At 48.9% G+C, this 23734-nt stretch overlaps 1 protein-coding gene across 11 annotated transcripts in view; it reads left to right on the top strand.

Annotated features, from left to right (window-relative positions):
* The window catches only part of CTIF (cap binding complex dependent translation initiation factor), a 327569-nt gene that overhangs the window by 74749 nt on the left and 229086 nt on the right, over positions 1–23734 (top strand). For all 11 annotated transcript variants that reach the window (XM_054461009.2, XM_054461013.2, XM_054461010.2 and 8 more), the window contains 2 exons: positions 5853–6060; positions 22860–22931. In XM_054461009.2, the coding sequence (XP_054316984.1) occupies positions 5881–6060; positions 22860–22931 (252 nt within the window). In that variant the 5' untranslated portion in view covers positions 5853–5880. The remainder of the gene's footprint in view (positions 1–5852; positions 6061–22859; positions 22932–23734) is intronic.

Genomic DNA, 23734 nt, shown 5'->3' on the forward strand with positions numbered 1-23734 from the left:
TAACAGAGATGCAGACCCAGGAAGAGAGCCTGCATGCATCCCTTTCCCCAGACAGACACAGATGTGGCCAAGCTTGGCGGCCCTGGGTCCTCTCTGGGAAGCACAGGCGAAGGAGCTCTGGGGCGGGTCCTGCTGCAGCCCGGGCCCTCTGTGTCCTCCAGAAAGCCATGCCCACACTGGCCCTCCCCTCCAGCTGTAGGCTCAGGGCTGCCCGCCCCTGTGGTGCCCTTTACAGCAAAGTGCAGCCTCAGCATTTTTCCTACTCCTGCTGCTTGCCTTTTAGTTCCTCCTCATCCATCACCTGGCAGGGAATCGGAGCAGAGCCGGGAGAGGAGGGGAGAGGCGTGTCTTTTGTGTTCTTCTACCTTTCCTCTTTTCCTTTTTCTTCTTCCTCTGGTTCCATCCTTTCTTCACTTTCACTGATCATTAAAACATAAATTCCTGGCTGGCTCTCTCAGCTTAGCCAGCAGCCCAGCTGTTTGGGGACTTCCCATCTGGATCCTACTGGGAATGAGACACTGAGCCAGGCTGAAACCCCCAAAGCTCAGGCAGGAAGGCAGCAAAACAAGCCTGGAGGAGACCATCCCTTGCCCTGTGTCTCCACCAGCCAGAGAAAGCTCTACCCTTTTCCTCCGCACTCTTCTTGCCTTAAAAATGTGTTGGAACTTTTCTAGGTGGATACCCCAAAGAATAAACAGGGACTCAGAGGGATTCTTGACCACTCATGTTCAAAGCAGCATTATTCACAACAGCAAAAGGTGCAAACAACCCAAATGTCCATCAATGGATGAATGGATAAATAAAATGTGGTCTAGATATACAGTGTACTATTGTGATATGATGTCTTATTCAGCCATAAAGGGGCATGAAATTCTGATACATGTTGCAATGTAGATAAACCTTGAAAGCATTATGCTAAGTGAAATAAATCGGCCATAAAAGGACAAATATTGCATGGTTCTTCTTATAGGAGGTACCTAGAATAGGCAAATTCATAGAGAGAAGGGTGAGGAAAAGTTAATTGTTTAGTGGGCCCAGAGTTTCTGTTTGGGTTGATAAAAAAGTTCTGGAAATATATAGTGAGGATGGCTCATAACACTATGAATATACTTAAAGCCACTGAATTATGTACTCAAAAATGGTTAAGATTATAAGGTTTTGATTTGTTTGTTTTGTTTTGTTTGGTTGGTTGGTTGTTTTTTGTTGTGGTTTTGTCTTGTTTTTGCTTTCAGACACAAACTCACTCCGTTGCCCAGGCTGGAGTGCAGCAACACGATCATAGCTCACTGTAACCTCAAACTCCTGGGCTCAAGCAATCCTCCCACCTCAGCCTCGTGAGTAGCTGGGCGTGTGCGACCATGCTCAGCTAATTTTTAAAAAATTTTTTGGAAAGACGAGGTCTTGCTATGTTGCCTAGGCTGGTCTCAAATTCCTGGCTTCAAGTGATCCTCCTGCCTCAGCCTCCCAAAGGGCTGGGATTACAGGCATGAGCCACTGCACCCAGCTGAATGCTGTTTTATGTTGTGTATATTTGACCATAATAAAAAATTTGGGGCCTTAGTGCCGGGCTGTACTTCCAGACTGAGAGCTGTGTAGGTGGACGGGCAGAGGAGAAGGGCCACGCTCTCTCCCTCTCTCTGCTCCTTCTTCTTCTCTTGTGACTGAGGTAAAGCTTGGGGCTTTTCTGCTTTGCATGTTCCCTGCTTTTCTGAAGCCAGGGCCTCCCCACTCCCTCGCTGGGCCCCACTGTGGAACAGGGAAGTGATGTATTCTCCTGTTCCCCCGGAAAACGAGAGTTCCTGGAGGAGCTGAAATCCCTGGGAGAGAGTGAAAAGGAGGGGAGGACCGACAAGTGATGGGGGCTAGGGATCTGGTGGCCACTGTGGGCCACAGGGGCTCACCCAACTCGGAGTTGCTGAGGAACCACGTGGAGCATGCCTGGAATTGTCTGAGACACTGAAGAGGGGAGTATTTGTCCCATTGAGGGCAGCCGCATGGGGCACTAGATCCTCATACTCCGGTTTGCAGGTGCCAGGGGCTGGGGGCTTCCTGCAGGCATCTCCTGACTGCAGAGGAAGCCTGGGCAGGAGACCCCATGGAAGCTGAGGTGAGGCACTGCTGGGCTACCCCATGTGAACCTGGCTGGGCAGCAAACACTAGAGTAGGAGGAATGGCCGAGAGCATGTGAGGACACAAGAGGCACCCGCAGAGCGAGTCCTCTTCCTTCCTCGGGGCACCAAAAGGCTGCAGGTTTGGGATGGGTCTCAATCCTGTCCCCTTTCTCAGCAACTATTATGGGTTTGGGGTGATGACCATGCCCAGGCTCCCTCACGGGGCCCTGACACAGCCCTGAGACACTCGGGCGTGTTTGGGAGAGCCCCGCAGAGCCGGCCAGAGGCTGCTGCTGCAGGCAGGGCCTGGCACTCGATCCTCCTGGAAACGGCTCCGTGTAGAGTTCTTGCAGATCCCAGTTCTCCGACTGCACCTGTTAGGTGTGCCAGGAAGCCCTTGATAAGATCTGAGTCTTCAAGGAATAATGGGCGTGGCCTTGCGTATTGACTTCTCCTGCCGGCGGCTCCTTTTCAGCCCTCTCTGGACATCGGCGGTGTTATTCCCATCCAGTGGAGGCCAGCTGCCCAGGGCCAGGCATGGAGACTGCATGGGGCCAGCTCTCTGGAACCTGTGCCCAGCTGGGGAATAAGCACATGCGCAGCACTTGAAGAATTCACTGCTCACTGGAGAGTCAGCATGGAATTGGGGAACTTAGAGGTGGCCTGAGGGACTGAGCAGGTCACCAGGATGGGGGATGGAGAAAAGGCAGTTGGGGTATAGGCATAGCCGTGCAGACCTGGAGCTCTCCTGTGTGAACTTGGGCAAGTTACTTAATCTCTCTGAACCTCCGTTTTCTCTTCTAAGTAGCGTAATTATGCCAATTCCATAGGGTTGCTGTGAAGGTGAAGTGAGTGGAGGCAGATCAAGTGCTGACGTGTCTAGGACATGATAAAGGCACAGCAGACACTCTTCATTCCTACTATTAGCAGAAATTGCAGTATTCATACCCATAGCCAACCCTGGGTGAATCTTTTGCTTAGTAGCCTGCCATGAAACCAAGGCAATGCTCTGGGCTTCTGTGCATATAAGGACCTCTAGATTTGGCAGGTGGAGGGGAGGAGAAAATGCTTCCAGGTGATGGGTTCAGTGTGAGCAAAAGCACAGAGGCAGGAAAAAGCATCCTGTGTTCATTTTCTATTGCTTCCTAAAAGATTACTACAAACAGCAGCATAAAACAATACCATTCATTATCTCGCAGTTCTGTAAGTCAGAAGTCTGGCACAGCATCTCATGAGACTGAAGTCAAGTTGTTAGCCAAGTTGAATTCTTGGCTGGAGGCTCTGGGGGAGAAGTCTGCTTCCAAGCTCATTGGTTCTCGGGTGAATTTACTTCATTGCAGATGTAGGATGAGGTGCCCACTTGCTTGCCAGTTGTTGACCAGGGATTGCTCTCAACTACTAGAGGCCACCCACGTGTCTTACCATGTGTCTCTCCTCCTTCAAGCCAGCAACAGTGCATTGAGTCTTTCTCATGCTTTGGATCTTTGGCTTCTTCTGCTATCTCTGAGCTCTAGTCCCAGATTTAATGGGCTCAAGTGCTTGGGTCAAGCCCTCCTGAATAGTCTCCCTATCTTAAAGTCAACTAATTTGGGATTTAATTCTGTCTGCAAAATCCCTTCCCAAGAGTATCTAGACTCCTGGCGAGTAACTGGGAGAGGGTGTATACCCAAGACTGTCTTAGAATTCTGTCTACCATACCTAGCATGTGCCCAGGACGAGGAGCAGAGTAGCCAGGGGCTGGAGCAGGGGATGACTTAGGTGTGGGCAGCCGTGGAGCAGGAGCAGTAAGGTGGGTAGTGGTGGTGGGGGGAGGTGTAAGGTCCTGGAGGCTTTGAGTGGCGGGCGGAGGAAGAGGCAATGGACAGCGCTCCCCATGCCCCTGCCTGTGGCCCTTGCCACCAGACGTGCGTAGCCCAATCCCAGCTGACTCCCTGCAGATCTGCCGCCATCCCTGCCTCCACATCTCGTTCTCTCATTCTGAAAAGAGCACCACCTTGGCCTGAAACCTCCAGTCCTCTGATTCCTCCCTCTAGGATGGGTGAACAGACCCACAGCTCCAAGGTCACTGAGCTCAGTGGACCAGAGCAAGGCCCTGCAGCACCTCAGAGCTCCCTGCAGCAGGCCTGGGGTCCGAGGGAGTCTGGGCTCCTTGCAGCAGCCAAAAGCCTAAAAATGAGCTGGGAAAGCAGCGGAAGATGTGTGCGCAGCAGGGCAGTTCTCCTTCCCCCAGGCAGTTCTTCCTCTCTGTTCCCTCACCCTTGGAGAAGGCAGTGAGGGTGTGGGAGAGTCAACATTCATGCTCTCAGCAGCATTTCTGGAACCCAGCACACCATTCCTTGCCCTGCTTTGGACTCGCTGCCGTGAAAACACTCCACAAACCCTAGATTATTGGCAAATAACTGTGTTCCAAAGAAGTTCTCAAGGTTGAGGTTCTCAGGTTCAAGGTTTTGAAATTCAAATGCTCCATTAAACCTGCTAGGACCTTGCCTTTATTACTGGCAGCAGCATTCATGCTGCTCTATGTGGCTTCAGAGCCCTGTGTGTGCAGGATTCAGGTCTTCTCTGTGCTTTCTCGTGGTAGTGGTTTGGTAGAAGGCTGTTCTACCAGTTGTGATAATAAAAGCATGTGCAGACTCTGTTTTCTCTGGCAGATCAGGATCTTCCATGGAGATCACAGGTTTCCAGATAATAAAAGAGGCACAAGGCAAGCTTTAAAGCCCCTTCCCATCTAGCCTGGAGCCCATCAGAGAAAGGGGAGGGTCCCTGGCCTGGAGGTGAGAAAGGTTCTAGCTTTCCTCACTCCCAGGTGGGTCAGGTGGGAGCTTCGGGGGATAAGCAAGGGAGGTGGGGAGCAGAGAGGGCAGTGGTGGGGAGGTCCCAGCAGACCTGGGCCCCTGCAGGGCTGGGTTGAGCACGTCAGCTCCAGAGATTACAGTTCTGTTGGTGGACTGTAGCTAGTGTTCCAGCCATAGCTGGTCATCTGTGCCGCGCTGCCCCAGAGAGAGGGCGGGAGGGCTAATGGGTTAGTCATGCCCCTGTAAAGGTGACCAGGCAGTGTCTGTGGCTAGGCCACATCAGCATACAGAATGCAGCAAGCCTTTCTCGTTCTGCCAGTGAAAACCAGTCACGTTCCTGCAGACTCATCATAGGTGTGTTCCAGTAGCTGCACCAGAGCAAGGCTGCAAAATCCTGCTTATAAGTTACAGCCCATAGGCTTCAGCTAATTTAGAGGACAGTCTGGTGACTGAAAAGAAAAAGTCTCCTCATAAGTAGTCATTTTCTTGGAGGACCTGAGCCCCTCAGAGGTTTGTCTCGGGCCCGATTGTGCATCCTCAGTCTTGGTTCTGTGGTTTATTTCATCCTGCTTTGTGATAGATTCTGTTAAATCTGAGTCAGGAAGTGAGGCTTGGCCTGTAGGCTGAGTTCATCTTCTGCCTTTCCCAGTGATTATGGCCTAGGTAGACACTAACTCTGACACTGCACAGTGCCTGTGCTGGCCAATCAGATGAGTGGCCTGCGTTCCCTGGGCCTCAGTCTCCCACCCCACACAGTGGGAATTACAGCACATCGTTTGTGCTGAGGGCAAGCCAGCCCCCCACTGACTTCTCAGGGTTGTTGGAAGAACAGAACGCCATGATGGATAAGAAGATGCTTCCAGGAGTGGAGGGTGTTTCCCAGGTGTGGGCATCGTCATCTCCTCCAGCAGTGTCTCACGGAGTTCTCTGTCCTCTTTCCCTCCAGTCCCGGCCCGGGCCCCTGAGCTGGAGGGATGGAAAACTCCTCTGCAGCGTCGGCCTCCTCAGAGGCAGGGAGCAGCCGCTCCCAAGAGATCGAGGAGCTGGAGCGCTTCATCGACAGCTATGTGCTGGAGTACCAGGTGCAGGGGCTGCTGGCTGACAAGACAGAGGGTGATGGCGAGAGTGAGAGGACCCAGTCCCACATCTCCCAGGTGAGCACTGGCCTGGGGTTGGGGGAGCTTGGGAAATTCAGAGGGGGTGATGCAGGGGCCCCTAACTCTGGGCAGCATCCAGTTGCCTGACACTAGACTGCCAAGGCATGAATGGTCCCACCCAGCAGAGCACCCAGAATCTGGCAGGTGGGCTTTGGGATCCAGGCAGGAGGTGCCCCGGCTGTGCACCCAGTCCCTCTGACCCACCTCCACTCCTCCCTATCCACTGAGGCTTTGGGGCCCAGCCAGGCCCACAAGTCTTTGAACATATGTCTCTTGAGTACCGACTATGTGCTGAACACTGTTCCCTGTCCTCAATAAGCTTATGTTCTAGGAGAGATCTGGAGGTTTCACTTCTCTATAATGCAACCATCAAAGAACTATAACTTGTGAATATTTTCTCTGATTTCAAATACAAGTAGTTGTTGGTAGCCAAAGGAATGAGTCTCGTGGGATTCTCACCCAGGGCTCTATATGTCAGACATACTTAGACATATGAGGCAATCCAACCAGCGTCGTGGGTTGGTCCTGCCCCCTCCTGCCTCCATCTGTGGCATCCCTGACCTTGGAGGGGAGATGGACTCATCTGAAAGATTGTGGGCTGAGATTTGAAATGCATTCATAGTAAAGTATGAATGCATTAAGGATAGGGACCCTATCAAGCATATCTTTGCCTAACACCACAAATCCTCAGCAGATTTTTGTTCAAGAGCTGCTTCCAGATTGGCTTCTAGCTGCCAGTGTGACCTTGGGCAGAACCTTCAATGTCTGTGGGGCTGAGTTTTCTTATCTGGCAAATGGGGATTATGCTGTTGCCTTGGGAATGTTGGAAGGTCAAAGACGGTAAGAAGTACAAAAGCTGCAGAGAATCAGTGCTGCCTGCACGAGCATGTACAGGAGATTCCCCTCTCTCATCTGGAGTCAGGGTTCTGGGGATCCACCTCTCGTGCATGTTATCCCATCTCCAAGCCTGGGACCCCTGGGACGATCAGAAGGTGAGCTACCTGGGTGCACACTGCTTTGGAAAAAGGCTGAGTCCAACCACCTGGCTCAGTTTTTGGGTGGAACCCCTAGCTTTTTAGAAGCCAGAACAAACTTTTGGCTTTCCTGGAACTCAGACCAGGAGTCACTCTGGGAAATGCTGAAGCCACAGTAATCCCATACCCTGTCCCCACTGGGAAGCAGGGGACAGAAAATAGCCCTGAGGGAGAAAAAAAAAATAGATGTGATGCTTTCTTTAGTGTCCTTGAGGTTCTAAAATCACAAGTAATGCAAGCTTATAATTTGTTTGTTATTCAATCCATGAGTGTTTAACAAGCTTCTATTCTGTGCCGGGCACTATTCTAGGATTCGTATCTAGGATTGAGCAAAAAAGCCCTGCCCTCATGGACTGTGTATTCTACTCGTGGGTGATCATTGCGATGGAGAAAAGTAAAGCTGGAAAATGGAATGGGGAGTGAGGAGGAGCAGGAGGGGCTTGCAGTTTTAAGTAGTGTAGTCAGGGAGGCTGGCATGGAGGGGAGGGAGGGATGGGTAGTGGAGATATCCGGAGAGGAACATCTGGGCAGAAGAAGCAGCCTGTGCCAGGGCTGGGCTGGAAGAAGAGTCCAGGCGCAGCCAGGAGGCCAGGGTGCTGGAGCAGAGGGTGAGGGAGGGGGAGCTGCGGAGATGAGTCAGAGGGATGATGGGGACTGTGTCATCAGGAGGTGAGAGGCCTGAGCCCTGGAGTGGCCCCACATGAGGAAGAAAGAATGTGAGGAGAAGTGAGCTAAGAGACCAGTGAGGCGGAGGGAACCAGGCTGCACAGAGTGCTGGAGCCCAGGAGGGGCGTCGAGGGAGTGGGATGGGGAGACTGCCTTGCGAGCTGCTGCCAGGCCAGGTAAGAGGGGCTGAAAATGGCTGGCTGAGCAGCGGGCCGTAATGGGGAAGTTTCCGCTGAGTGGTGAAGGCAGAAGCCTGCTTGTAGCCAGCTCAAGGAACAGAAGGAGATGGCCTGGAGACTAGGAGAATAGTACAACTGTTTTGAGGAGTTTAGCTGTAAAGGGGAGAGACATGTGGTGGTATTTGGGGAAATAAGGTCAAAATAGGAGCATTGACCTGTGTGTTCAATCCAGGGGCAAGTCAGGGGTTGCTGGAACCCTGACCTATCCCCAGCCCCCAGCGGTTCATCCACAATAACAGGAGGGAGTGGCAGGTGTGCGGCCGCGCATCTAAAATGACTCCTGCAGCACAGCTGTGGTTTCTCTCCAGCTACTTGCCGCCACGAAGGTGCAGAGGCAGAGTTACAAAGATGACTTTAACCAGGATGGAGGTTTCTCCAGGGAATACAGTGGAGGAGAGAGGGGTGAGGGAGGCACAGGAGTGATGATGGTGAGTCACCTGGATGCTGAGCCAGGCCAGGACGGGAGTGGGTATCCGAGGTGGTTGTGGAGGCTGACAGGTGGTAGGGTCGGTGGATTGGAGGCCACCCAAAGAATTGTAATCCTGGTAGCAAGCAGACTGAGCTAGAAAGATGGTGGGGGTGTGGTGTGTGTCCAGGAGTGGAGTGTTTGAAATCAGAGGTGGAGGAATGCAGTCATGGGTCAGGAGAGGGCTGGGTGTGCGTATGGGAGTGTGTGGGGGAGAGGAAGAGGCCAGGAGGAGAGCGGGTCATGAAACTCAGATCCATCTTCATGGATCTTGAAATCACCAAGAAAGGACAAAAGGATGTGGGAGAGGGTGGCTGTGGATACAGGAGAAAAGTCCTTGAGGAATGCGGGAGCAAGGTGGTGGCTGGGTGGCCTGGCGGTCTACAGCTGACTGCATGGAGGGTCTTGTCTGGTGATGCATTAACTTATTTGCATAATCCTTTTTTATATGTATAAACTACGCTTATTGCACAGCTAATAGTACCATGATCTGAAGTGGAAGGAGGACGAGGATCAGGATAGATCGGAAAATTATAAGGGAAATTAACCTCTTTAGATTGTCTAGGGCAAGAACTAAGTGAACCAACTTTTGCAGTCCCCTGGTAGCCCCTAGAGCTGACTTCCCCAGGAGCAGGGCCTGTGGATGGGCATATGGGCTGACTGGGTACCCCCTGTTGTGGGCTGCCTGCCTTTTCAGCTGTGTGGCATCTGGGCCTGCAGCAGGGCATCCTCCAAAGGTTCCTCCAGCTGAAATTTGCTCTACCTGGAGAGGCCAAGGAAGCCTCGAAACTTCACCCCAGAGGAATGCGTGGCTGATGGTAGAATTTCTGTGCCCAGAGCAGCCAGCGGGGACATAGTTTTGAAAGGAGGCGCCCTCCCAGTGCTTTCAGTCTGGGCCCTGTCCTTCTGGCACCAGCTCCAGGGATCAGTGGCGCCTGACTCACGCTTGGACGCCCCCATCTGTGTGGCGGGCAAGGCAAGGCTGTGGAGGGGCTTTCAGACTGACGTCTGCTGTGAAGTGTGGTGTGGAGAACACCTGTGTGGTGTAACATTTGGATGCATTCTCTAAACTTTCTTCATGCTCTGAAATTTCCTTGAAGAATGCAGACACCTGGCAGGATTCCGGGGCCTGCAGGCCTACCTGCTGCTGCCGGAAAGGGAGGATGTTTCAATCCTGCCCCCACCGCGCCCCTGCCTCCCTGCTCCCCACAGTCACACACACACCTGGGGTACCGACTCTGGAAGAGGGACGGCTGTGGCCAACTCTCAGGAAGGCCAGGGTTAGCTGTGTCTACATAAGATACTTTTTAAAAAAATTCTCTATTAACACAGCTTTATGGGAAATATTTCTGCTAAAGCACTTTGGCTTGTTTTTTTTTTTTTTTTTTTTTTTTTTAAATCTGATGACTAGTTTAAATGGAAGCCAAAAAGAAAAAAAAAAACAACAAACACTCAGGAAATGTTCCTGTCTGCCTGTGTGGTGTTTTGATGTTTCTGGGGAGGAAATTTGTTAAGAATCTTGGAAACCTTGAGAAGACCTGAGGGAGTGGAGAGGAATGTTGCTCTTCAGCTGGTGAGGTCATTTTTTAGGATGTGAGAAATGACAGTTGACACTAAGGGAGAAAATATGTCATGATGTTTGTACACTTGTGTTCCTCTCGTCCTTCCCAGTAACAACTGGAAAGAAATGAAGGATGGACGGATGGATGGATGGATGGATAGATAGACAGACAGATAGATGATACATAGATAATAGATAGATAGATCAGTTTTCCTGTCCCCTAGATGAATAACCAAGACAATGTGTGTTTTAAGTTTGCCAACATTTTCTGGATGCCATATTTAACACCACACCCCTCCCCATGTTTAACACCACACCCCTCCCCATGCTTAACATCACACCCCTCCCCCATATTTTACATCACACTCCTCCTCATGTTTAACATCACACCTTTCCTCATTATTAACATCATACCCCTCCCCAGTATTTTACATCGTACCCCTCCCCCATGTTTCAGGAGCACCTGCTGTCCAATAGATTGGAAGTCCCCACAGTCACTCTATCCTTGGGAGGAGGAGGGATTATAGCCTTATTCTAAAGGAGGGAAACTGAGGCACAGAGATGGAGCATGGCCAAACCCCATTGCTGGGTGGTGGCTGAGCTGGGCCCTGGAGCCCCCATCCTTCCCCACCTACTTCTGGTTTCCTGCTCCGTACAGGCCGTGACTGATTGGGTGTTGGGTGGTTAATATAGATTTCTTTCCTGTAGAAAGCAAATTAGGACTCCAAATCTCATTGACCACCAACCTTTTGGGGAAGAGATTGGGATGTTGTAAGTGGGATGAAAATTTTGGCACATGTGATGTTCGTGGATGATCTAGTGGATCACCAGAAAGCTTGGAAGCAGTATGCAACTATGGGTGAGCATGAACTCACTTAGGGAGCTGTGAGAAATACTGATGTACAGGCCCCACTGCTAGAGATGCAGGCAAAGGTGAGGGGCCTGGGCCTGGAGTATTCATAAGCCTGTGCGTGACTCTGATTGCCACAGTGGGAGCAGGGCTGTCTCCTTTCTCCCCCTCCGTGGCGTGCTGCCCCTGTTCCAGTCTCTTGGAAAGATAACATGTAGGAACCCTATGAAGATACATTTAATGATGGCATAGTTTCCAGTAAATTCTTGTTAAGAGGTCAAATTAAGAGCCAGTGAGAGTGAAGATCACTTCCTATAGCCCTGTTTTGATGCTTTCAGGCACTTGGAAGTCTTGGGTTTCGTCTAAAATACAGTGATCTTTACAAAGGGGTGCAGCAGTGGCAATGAATAGGATAGGGTGAGAGTGTTCAGATCGGCTCAATGGCTTTTCCTAACAAGTTTCTCCTCTTTCTCTTTACGTCTCTCCTTTCATTCTGCCTTCCCTGTTCACTGTTCCCTCACCCTTTTTCTAAAATCCCATCTCTTCATTTCCTTCTGCCCTTAAATTCATTTTCCCTGATGTCTTTGCTCACAGGAGGAAGCACTCAATGGTGAACCACCCATGAAAGGCTTAACAGAAGAAGTGAGTTTATAGGAGGACTGCGGGGTGGTTCGGCATGTGGGATTTATTATATATTTTCCCCTTATTTAAAAAAATGTATTCTAAATTATGCAAGTACTTTATGCGTACATTCCCGTAGTGCACAAGAATTCAAATATTAATAATTAAATTCTCCTGAGCTAAAATTATTTTAAATTATACAAGTCCTTTATGAATACATTATCGTGGTACATAAGAATTCAAATATTAACAATAAAATCTTCTGTGCCACCACCTCATTCTGCTCCCTTACTCCTACCTCCCATCAGATGAGTGAGTTCATTTCCTTGCCTTTTTTAATGCCTTTCCTGACATATGTATGATTTGAAGAAATACAATATTGTCAAATCATATATCATAGCCAGTGGATATATTGTTCAATAACTTGCATTTTTCACCTGCCCACATGCCCCAGAGATTCTTCTGGGCTTGCACATCTGCTGTGTTCTGTTTAGTGGCTTCCCAGTTGTCCATAGCATGGATTTATTTAACCATTTGCTTAATGGTAGGCACTCAGGTTACTTCTAAATTTTCCCCTGGAAATACGTGATACTTCAACATATACTGTTGAACATGCCTCCTTCTGCACAAATAACGGTGTTTCTTTAGTTAGATGCTGAGAAGTAAAATTAATTTTAATAGCTGTTGTTAAATTGCTCTCCAAAGATCTTCCATTATCCACACTGCCACCGGTGTATTGAGACATCTTGTCATTTTAATTCACATTGTCTTATTTGTTTTTCCTTTTTTTTTTTTCTTTTTTGAGATGGAGTCTCACTCTGTCACCAAGGCTGTAGTGTAGTGGCACGATCTTGGCTCACTGCAACCTCCGCACCCCGGGTTTAAGCAACTCTCTAGTCTCAGCCTCCCGAGTAGCTGGGACTACAGGCACATGTCACTACACCCAGCTAATTTTTGTATTTTTAGTAAAGACGGGGTTTCACCATATTGATCAGGCTGGTCTTGAACTCCCGACCTCAGGTGATCCACCTGCCTCGGGCTCCTAAAGTGCTGGGATTACAGGCGTGAGCCACCATGCCGGGCCACATTGTCTTTATTTCTAATGAAATTGAATTACCAATCTTTTTATTTTATTTTTTTCTTTTTTTTGAGATGAGTCTCGCACTGTCACCTGGGCTGGAGTGCAATGGCTCGCTCTCGGCTCACTGCAACCTCTGCCTCCCAGGTTCAAGCGATTCTCCTGCCTCAGCCTCCCGAATAGCTGAGATTATAGGCGGGTGCCACCATGCCCAGCTAATTTTTTGTATTTTTAGCACAGACGGAGTTTCACTACGTTGGCCAGGCTGGTGTCGAATGCCTGACTTGTGATCCACTCACCTTGGCCTCCCAAAGTGCTGGGATTACAGTCATGAGCCACCGTACCTGGCCCTTTTTTTTTGAGACAAAGTTTTGCTCTTGTTGCCAAGGCTGGAGTGCAATGGTGTGATCTTGACTCACTGTACCCTCTGCCTCCCGGGTTCAAGTGATTCTCCTGCCTCAGCCTCCTGAGTAGCTGTGATTACAGGTGCCCACCACCATGCCCAGCTAATTTTTTACATTTTTAGTAAAGACAGAGTTTCACCATTTTGGCCAGACTGGTCTTGAACTCCTGACCTCAGGTGATCCCCCCACCCCGCCTCCCAAAGTGTTGGGATTACAGACGTGAGCCACTGCGCCTGGCCACCAATTATTTTTTAATAGGATAAAATTTTATTTTCTTAAAGTAACAATTGGAAAAACAGAGGCAAGTGAAAAATGGAAAAAAAAATCGTTTTATGGCAACTAATATAATTTTTGTGCATCATTTTTTTAAACATCTTTTACAAAGTTGTACTTCTAGCATACATGTAAGTTTTATGATCTGTAGGTTTTAATGATCTCCTAGACATTGTTTGGTGGTGGTTTTTAGCATAAAGTGTAACTATTTAAATTTGCTCTTTTTCTGCTAGGTAGTAAAATACAATAGAATGAAAGCTAACATTTATTCATTCAGGCTGTCTTGTAGGCTCAGGGGGCAAAGTCAAGAACAGAACAACCATGATCTCTGTCTCAGTTTCTCACAGGGAAAGACAGACAATAGAGGGAGAAGGAAATGGGATGTTAGAAGGTGATGAATGCATGAGGGAGGCAGGAAGTGAGTAGGGAAGGCTCACTTAGGAGTGAGGATTTGGGCATGGTGGCTCATGCCTGTAATCCCAGCACTTTAGAAATCTGAGACAGATGGATCACTTGAGCCCAGGAGTTCGAGGCCAGCCTGGGCAACATGGTGAAACTCAGTCTTTACTATAAATAAAAAAATTAGCTGGGCATGATGGTGCATGCCTGTGGTCCCAGCTACTGGGGAGGCTGAGGTGGGAGGATCACCTGAGCCCAGGACCCAGAGGTTGCAGTGAGCTGAGATCACACCACTTCACTCCAGCCTGGGCAACAGAGTGAGACCCTGTGTCAAAACAAACAAACAAACAAAAAACAGAAAGAAAGAAGACAGGGTGGGGTGGGGAGGGTGGAGAGGAAGGAAGGGAGGGAGGGAGGCAGGGAGGGAGGGAGGATTTGAAGGAGGTGAGAGTGAGGCCACCGGGGAAAGGGTATCCAGGCAGAGGGAATGGCCAGGGCAAAGCTCTGGTGTGGGGCATGCCACACAGTCAAATGGGATCCCTCTGAATGCTATGTAGAGAATAGGCTATGGTTGGGGGTCAGCAAGAGAGGAAGCAGAGACCAGGAAGCCGTCTCCTTGCTGCAGCGGAGAGGCAATGGAGACTGGGGCCATGTGGTCACTGGAGGTGATGAGATGCCTTCAGAGTCTAGGTATGCTTGGAAAGTGCTGACACTGTGATTGACCCTGAAGATTTTAGCCTAAGCAAATAGCATAGACTTTGCAGAAATGAGCTATGCAAGACCCTGGAAGAGCAGCTTTGGGGGGCAAAGGTCAAGAGTCCTGTTTGGGCATGAAAGGTTTAGGATAGTATTAGTCACCTTAGAGGAGATGTTGGTCCACCAGTTCGATGCACATTGGTGGTGTTCAGAGGAGGAGAATGAGCTGGATGCTGCTTTAAGCCCAGGGAGTGAGGAAGTTTACAGGAGAGGATCAAAGATTGAGCCTTGACTTAAGAAGTTGGGGAGATGAGGAGGAAGTAACAAAGGAGACTGTTTGCATTGTTTCTCACATGTTAACTCATTTAGTCTTGAAGATGTTGTTATTATTACCATTTTACAAGGGAGGAAATTGAAGCACAGAGAGGTTGACTTAAGCTTCCCGAGGCCACACAGCAAGTACATGGCAAGACTGGGGTTGGAAACAGGCAGCCTGTCTCCAAGTGCCATCCACTTACCCTCTCTGCTATTGGTAGATCTATTATTATTACAGATGGGGGAAACCTAGTCCTGGGGATGAAGCGATTTGCCCAAGGTCATAGAGTAAGTGGCAGAGCTGAGATCTGAACTCAGGACTCTCTGCTTCAAGAACTCAAGCTCCTAATCACGCAAGCATTCTCTACAACTGGAAAGTTGTTTGTTCCTGAAAAGATGGGAGCAAAAGCCTCTCTCTCTCTCTCTCTCTCTCTCTCAAATCTCAGCCATCAGCATCATCCTGTCCCTCTTAGCACAGGTCTTTTCTAGAATATCACTGGATAGAGAATGAGCTGCCAGCCAGCCTTGGGTCCCACATCAGGGTCTTGGTTCTCCTCCCCATGTCAGTAAGCCCATGTGCCCAGGATAAAGGGAGATGTCATGCACACTCTTGTCTTTGAGAAGTTGTGTCTTCAGGCTGGCAGGATTCTGACTGGGGTCTGTAAGACTGGGAGGAAGCCATTTCCCTTCAGCCTCAAGTCCCCCTTCAGGGAAATGAAGGCATTGGTGAGAACCCTGGTTGCATTGTGCAGCCCCCACCCGGCGCAGGTTTTACACACAGCGGTCACATTCCACCACCACCTATGCATTCAGACACCGGGGAAGACCTGGCCTGTGGACCCCCAAAATCCCCCCTGAGTGGTCTGACACCACCCTTGGTTAAGAAGCCCTGAGTAAGATGACCTTTGAAATAATTTTGCATTTTGAAATAATTTCAAATATACATAGAAATTACAATAATAGTGCAAACAATTCTTGCATAGCCAATTAACTTCTTACTACATTTGTACCCACACTCTCTCTCTAAATATATCTTATGATATACATAATTTATACATATAATTGTATGTAAAACTTCTTTCTAAATCATTTGAGAGTTAGTTCCAGACATGATGCCCCTGTATCCCTTGACACTTCAGTGTGTATTTCCTCAGAACAAGAACATGATACAGTATAGGAAATGAACATTGATAGAATGCTGTGATTAAACCTACAGCTCTTTCAGCAATTTTCCCAGTAATATTGTTCAGAGCAAAAAAAAAAAAAAAAAAATTGGCTGTGATCTTTGTCTAATCCAAGATTACATATTGTGTTTAATATCAGTCATTTTTCCTGGCTCTTTGAATGATCCCTATTTCTGTCCTTTGCTCATTCTGCCACTTTTTGGCTGTGTATTCCTGGGTGAGTTACTTAACCACCCTCTGCTTCAGTCTCCATGTTTGCTAATTAGAGAAGATAAGAGTGCCTCGGTAGCCATGAAGAGTAAATGTTAGTAAGTGCAATGGACTTAGAACAGTGCCTAGATTTAACTGAAGTCTTTATATAGTCTGGTGATTAATTCTTTGCTACACAGCAGGCTCTCTTTATCCACTGTTTTGCTTTCCATGGTTTTAGTTACCCACGGTCAACTGCAGTCCAAAAATGTTAAATGAAAAATTCCAGAAATAAACAATTTATACATTTTAAATTGTATGGCATTCCAAGCAGTATGATGAAATCTCATGCTGTCTCTCTCGGGACGTGAATCATCCCTTTTTCCAGCATTTCCAGGCCGTATCCTCTACCTGCGCGTCACTGCCCAGCTCAGAATCACTGAGCAGACATCTCTGTTACAGGATCACAAACAGATGTAGGGCTTTTTACCACCCACGGTTTCAGGCATCCACTAGGGGATCTTGGAATGGATCCCTCAAGGATGGGCGGCTGTGGGGGGTGGGGGGCGACTGTGAATGTTGCAAGTAGCTTCTCACTTGTCTTTATTTGTTCATGATTTCTTTTGTTGCTTAGAAGTTTGAAATTTTGATGTAGTTTAAAATTCGCATCTCAGATTTTAATCACCTTGGAATGTGTTTTCCAAGAATAGTGCAAGGCAGATATCTAAGGTCAATTTTTCAATGGCTGGGTGGTTGTCTCAATACTATGTATTTATTGATGAGTCTCTCCTTCAATTCAAAACACAATCCTTATCCTATATGAGGTTCCCATTTGTACATTAATTTGCTTGTGGGTGCAGTTTTATCAGTTGATCTGCTCTTTTATTCCTGTACTGGTTCAACAGCTTGTTTGTCTCTAGCTTTTTTTTTTTTTATTTATTTATTTTGAGACGGAGTCTCTGTTGCCCAGGCTGGAGTGCGGTGGCGCGATCTCTGCTTACTGCAAGCTCTGCCTCCCAGGTTCATGCCATTCTCCTGCCTCAGCCTCCCAAGTAGCTGGGACTACAGGTGCCTGCAACCACAACCGGCTAATTTTTTTGTATTTTTAGTGGAGACAGGGTTTCACTGTGTTAGCCAGGATGGTCTCGATCTCCTGACCTCGTGATCCACCCTCCCCAGCCTCCCAAAGTGCTGGGATTACAGGCGTGAGCCACCGCACCCAGCCCTGGCTCTGGCTTTATGAGATACTTTGATGTCTGGTAGGGCTGGTCTCTTGGGGGAGTTTTAGGCACCACTGAAAAGAGGGTCTGGTTTAGCTTTAGCACCTCCAGCCCCCCACACTCTGAGCTTCTTGCTTCTCTCTCCTCCTCCTCCAATGCTCAGTACCCTGGGGTCTCCCCAATCTTTCCCAATCTCTGCTCATAAAACACTGGCCAGGTGCGGTGGCTCCCACCTGTAATCCTAGCACTTGGGAGGCCAAGGCAGGTAGATCACCTGAGCTCAGGAGTTTGAGACCATCCAGGGCAACATGGTGAAACCCCATCTCTACTAAAAATTCAAAAAAATTAACCGGATGTGGTGGTGAACGCCTGTAGTCCCAGTTACTTGGGAGGCTGCGGCAGGAGAATTGCGTGAGCCCCAGAGGCAAAGGTTGCAGTGAGCCAAGATTGCACCACTGCACTCCAGCTTGGGCCAGAGTGAGACTCCGTCTCAAAAACAAGACAAACAAACAATAAAACACTGTTCATCCTGGGATGTAAAGACAAATAGCTTATTTTAGCTGTTTTTTATTGTGAAATACTTAAGATGGACTGATAACAGAGAATAATAAAATACACATGTATTTTGAGTGGAGAACAAACACCTGTACTCTCATGTTTATTAAATCTTAACCCTGTGTCATGTTTGTTCCACGTTTTTAAATTAAGACATGAATTATAATAGCTGTGGTTGAGGCCTTTAAACCACTCTTGTGAATTTGATGCTCATTGTTCCCATATCTAACAAACTTCCCACGTTTCCAGCCTTTCTGTTTGATGACCTTTTCAAGTAAGACACCACCTTTACCCCCAAGAGAACTTGCAGGTTCAGGAGGCTCAAAGCTGTAAGCCTGTTTGCCTTGAAGGGGAAATGTGTGGGATTTCAAGCCCTGGCCCAGACTAAGGAACGGGTCTGGAGAGGTGGACCCTTCTTCATTCTTGACTCATCTGCTATAGATCAGGACAGGTTCTGGGGAGGTCCATTTCTGGAGATTTTCTTAGGCGGTGTCTCAGAGAAGGCAAACGGGAGGCAGGAGGTGGTGGTGCCTGTGACACAAGAAGCTGGTGTTGAGAGCAGAATCCCAGTAGGGATGGGGAGGAACTTCGGAATAGGGAAGGGAGGGCTATCAGAAGGCCTTTAGGTCCAGGGAAGAAGCGTGTCTCTGATGGAGGGGATTCAGGCAGCAGCCCTGGACAGGTTGCCCCTGGGGCTACTGCTGGGCTGGGGTTTGAGATGGAGCCCCACAAGCCCAGTGGGTAGAGCTTGCTGTGCTAAGTGTGATCATTCACACTTCACTCCTCCCCATTTACACAGTCACACGCAGGGCCACAGTCCCTCCCCCTGCAGGGGACTGTGCCCACCAGCTTTGCTGGGTCTTTGGAATGAGGCTCTGTGGACTCCATCATCTTGCTGGCTTTCCTGTGCACAGATCACCTGCTTTGCCTGCTGTTCATCTGTTCCACACTCTGAGATCCACTGCTTCATTTCCATCTCTACCACCACTGCTAATGAACCCCAATGTGGGACCCTCCTTCCCCACCTCCCCCCTGGGCCAGTTCAGCCTCCCCTAACAGAAGCCTTCAACCCTGACAGCCGCCTTCTGCCCTAAGCTGGCCACGTTTTACTGAGCCTGTTGCCCCTCTTGGGCACCTCACTCTTCTCTGGGAACCCTGGGTTGCCTGCTTTTCCTCCCTTACAGCCCCTGCCGAGAGCACACTCTGCTTCATCTCAGCCGTGCCGTCCCCACCCCTCTCTCATTGCTGTTATTTGACATGTCATCTGACCTCTCTTGCGTGGGGACACTCTTTGTTGAGGGTCCCACACAGAAGGCACTCAGGAAGTGGCTTTTGGTTGGCAAATGTACAGTTATGGATGGCCTTGGACAAGGCAGAGCAGTCTCGTTGGAGCTTGGAAAGCTCACCAAGGAGGGTGGGGTTGCATACGGATGTGCACGAAGCCTCAGGGTCTGCTCTGCGCGTGCCCATCAGGAGGCCTCATCCTGCCAGGGCCTGTGCTGACCCTGGAGAAGGTGTGTCCCCCATGAGTCACCGTGCTGTGGAATATCACACCAGCACTACGCAGCTGCGGTTGAAATGTTCAGGATGCCTGGAAGGGGAGAAGTGTTTTTCTGAGAGGTCACCTAGGATGGGATGAGGAGTGCAAGCGTGGCCTCATGTTCCCTCCAGCCAGTGGGCACTGTGTGCCTTGGATGTCTCCCACCTGTCAGCTGGGCTCCAACCGGGGAAGCAGAAACTACTCCAATATATAAAGCAGAGGGATTATAGTTACAGTACTTTAAACATTATACATACATACATATATACATATACATATATGTTTATGTGTATCTGTATACATTATTCTTAAAATGTGGACCGGACATGGTGGCTCATGCCTGTAATCCCAGCACTGTGGGAGGCCAAGGTGGGTGGATCACCTGAGGTCAGGAGTTTGAAACCAGCCTGGCCAACATGGTGAAACCCCGTCTCTACTAAAAATACAACAATTAGTTGGGCATGGTGGTGGGCACCTGTAATCCCAGCTACTCAGGAGGCTGAGGCAGGAGAATCGCTTGAACCTGGGAGGTGGAGGTTGCAGTGAACCAAGATTGCGCCACTGCACTCCAGCCTGGGCGACAGAATGAGCCTCCATCTCAATAAATAAATAAATAAATAAATAAATAAATGTACATATATACTTATAGTTATGTATGCATGTATTTTACGTATGTATGAATACATACATATTAGTTTTTGTTTTGGAATTATTTTAGACTTATAGCTAAGGTGCAGAATGGAACAGGGTGTTCCCAAACACTTGTCGCTCACCTTGCCGTAATATGAACGCCTTACATAACTATAGAATCATTATCAGAAGCAAGAAATTAACATTGGTACAATGCTCTTAACTAGAGGCTTTATTCAGATTTCACCAGTTGTTCCATGAACGTCCGTTTTCTCTTCCAGGTTCCAAATTTGCATGTAATTGCCACATCTCGTCATTCCCTTCCAATCTGATACTTTGTCTTTTCCTTTACAACCTTGACACTTGAAGAGTTCTGGTCAATGCTTCTGTAGAAAGCTCATTAATTTGGGTGGTGTGATGTTTTCTCATGATTATGTGGAGAGTGCATTTTTGTCAAGAATACCCCAGAAGTGACGTGCCCGTCTCGATGCACCACACTGGGGAGTCCATGATGCAGATATGTTTTGTTACTCGTGATATTAACCTTGATCACTTAGCTAAAGTGGCATCTGATGGTTTCTCATTTTTCTCTCCCCACTGCCAGCCATAATTAATAAATATCTTGGGGGAAATACTTTGAGACTGCAATGATCCAAGCAGAGGGAATTTAATACAAAGAATTGATTACTCCTACCTGAGAAGCTCCACAGCCCAGAAAATGGCAACCTCAGGTAGCTAGTACCAACTCTTGACCTGAGGCTCAAAGAAAGAAGGTATTGCCGGAGTCCAGGGTTCCCGGTCATGCATAGAAGCATGTCTGGTGAGGCTGGAGCCAGGAAGGAGACCCAGGCACTGCTGGTGATGCTGCCTGAGGCATAGAGAGATGGGAGAAATGCCCTTTTCCTGTCTCCCATTGGCCAAGCCCAGCCAGAAGCCAGCTGACGTGGGAGCCTGGGAATTGTGGTCCGCAGGGGTCAGCCCCTCTGAAGTATAGCATGGGGATGGGCAACGAGTGCCTCGTGCCTCTGACACCGTTGCCACTTCTCTAGGGCTGCACTGTCCCTTATGGTAGCCACAGGCCACGTGTGGTTCTTGAGCCCTTGAAATGTGGTTCATCCAAACTGAGATGTGCTCTATGTGGATTTCTAATACGGTATGGAAAGAAGAATGTAAAATATCTCATTAACAACTTTGTATATTGATTACCTGTTGAAGTGATCATATTTTGATGTATTAGATTAAATAAAATATATTATTTCATTTAATTTTACCTGTTTCTTTTAAAAATTTGGCTACTAGAAAATTTAAAATTCCGCCTGTGGTTTCTATGTGTGGCTCTCATTTTGTTTCAGTTGGATAGTGCTGCTCTAGGGTATACTTCTACCCAGCCTATGTCGACAACATTGTAAGAATAACATCCATCCTGGACAAAGGTCATACCCTTGAGCCATGCTCAGGAGGGTTTGTCTAGCCAAGGTTTTAGAAAGCCAGGACTGCATTGGCACACACTCACAGCTCTGACCATGTCATCAAACATACAGAGACTGGGCTTCCCTCTGCTGTTTCTTTTTTTTCTTTCTTTCTTTTTTTTTTTTTTTTTTTTGAGGCTCACTCTGTCACCCAAGAGCATTGTGCATTGGCACGATCACAGCTCACTGCAACCTTAAATTCCTGGGCTTAAGCAATCTTCCAGCCTCAGCCTCCCAAGTAGCTAGGACAGCAAGTGCATGCCACCATAGCTGGCTAGTTTTTGTTTTTGTTTTAGTTTTAGTAGAGACAAGGTGTCTCTATGTTGCCCAGGCTGGTCTCAAACTCCTGGGTTCAAGTGATCTCCTGTCTTGGCCTCCCAAAGTGCTGAATTACAGGTGTGAGCTGCCTGGCCCTCCTCTGCTCTTTATGTATCATGCAGGGTGTAGGTTAAGGTCAATATTCAACAACTTCAGCTCCAGAAGCTAGCTAATGTTTAATACAATGGTAAAAACACTACCATATACCTGGATAGCATTTTACAGGAAGGGCTATATGACTGCTACTGCATTGTATCTATACAGTGTTTTTCTAGCTCATAAAGGTCTTTCATCCCAGCCTCCCAGCCAGTCACCCAGCATGGCTCTCCTCATTTTATAGATGACAGAATGAAGCCTGAGAGATCACATGGATTTCTGTGGCTCCCAGACTCCCAGTGCATCCCTTGGGGAGCTGGTCAAAATGCTGATCCTCTGGCCCTGGCCTCACAGAGTCTAATTCAGTGGGTAAAGGCTGGGGCCCAGGGGCCTCCATGTTGCAGACTCTGGGGACTCTCATGCAGATGGTTGTCAGACCACACTTTGGGAAACAGCAGCCCTCTGAGTTCTCAGGGGATGTGAGTGGCAGGGCTTGTCTGAGCCATGCTTCTAATAGCCAGGTTGGGCTCTTTCCTGGTGCCAAACCCATCATCTTTTGGAGCTAGGCTTCTAGGAAGACTAATACATACCTGCCTCACTGCCATCTCCGGCCACACCCTTGATGTAATAGAGGGTCAGTGTGGCTGAAGCCAGGTCAGGCGGTCAAACATGGTGCTGGTTGTACCAAACTCAGAATAAGTTTTGTCATATCTGGCTGACTTTGGGATGTAGCCAGTCTTTGTCACTGTGCTGGGCTCAGGTGAAGGGAGGTGAGTTTGCCTCCCCCAAGCAGACACCAAAGCTTCATCTTGATGTGGAGCTTGATGATGCCAAACTGGGTCTGGTGGTTGAGAAAGATTTGCATTGAAATGGCCAAGTAGGATTCCACAGTCATGCTAATGCGGAAGGCCAGGGCACAACTCCTGCAGCCTGGCAGAGTGAGCATGGGCCTGGTTGTCCTGCCGTCACTGATCGCTCCTTTCTGCTCTGCAGTGGACAGCGGACTGCAGCGAACCACTGGACAGCAGCTGTTCCTTCTCCCGAGGGCGAGCCCCCCCACAGCAGGTAGGGAACCAGCTCTGCGCTCTGTCTGGGAGTGTCCTATGTCTTGTCTGCCTGGGTTCCTGGGCCGGCCCACAGTGGCTCCTGAGGGGTGGTGACATGGAGAGTGCAGAGAGGTGGGAGAGGGGAGGGGGCATCTGTCCCATGGAAAGCCTCCCTAACTCCCTGCCCACAGGGAAGCTCCCACTCCCCCAAACTCATCGATTGATGAGATTTCTTTTTAGTGGCTGCATTCTATATGCTAACACATATCTGGAAGCAGCCCAGATGTTCACTGAGGGGAATGGAGAGATGCCTTGGGATCCGTCCTTACAGTGGAATATTACACGGCTGTCGAATGACTGCACTGAGGGTTCAGGCACCGACATTGTAGCCCCACAAACAGTGGGACTCAGCATTTTGATGCTGGTGGGTGCTTTGGGTATCACTTCTGCTCCAGATCTGCAGAAGGCCTGGGAGGGACAGCCTGTGGGGGAGCTGCCAGAGACCTGTCCATCCCCCCAGCCAACCAACAGTCCTGGGACCCCGCCAGAGCCTGCCACCTTTCTCCCTGCTGCTTGCCGTGAGGTCCTAAGAGGGTCGTTGGTGGGTTGCGTGGCTGGGAAGGAAGGGAGGCAGCTGCTCTTTGAGAGCTGCCCTGGTGACCCCCTGGCCCTCCGCCACACCCTACGGTGGTCCAGCTGTTCTCACTGATACCTCATCCCTGCCTGCAGGAGCCTGTGGGATTAGAGGCTGAAAAAAACATGTGTCCCCATCCCGAGTCCAGCCTCAGACTATGCCTGTCTGGAAAGCGGAAGGAGCCCCTG

The sequence above is a fragment of the Pongo pygmaeus genome, chromosome 17, assembly GCF_028885625.2.
Source record: "Pongo pygmaeus isolate AG05252 chromosome 17, NHGRI_mPonPyg2-v2.0_pri, whole genome shotgun sequence".
In the NCBI taxonomy this organism is placed as follows: domain Eukaryota; kingdom Metazoa; phylum Chordata; class Mammalia; order Primates; family Hominidae; genus Pongo; species Pongo pygmaeus.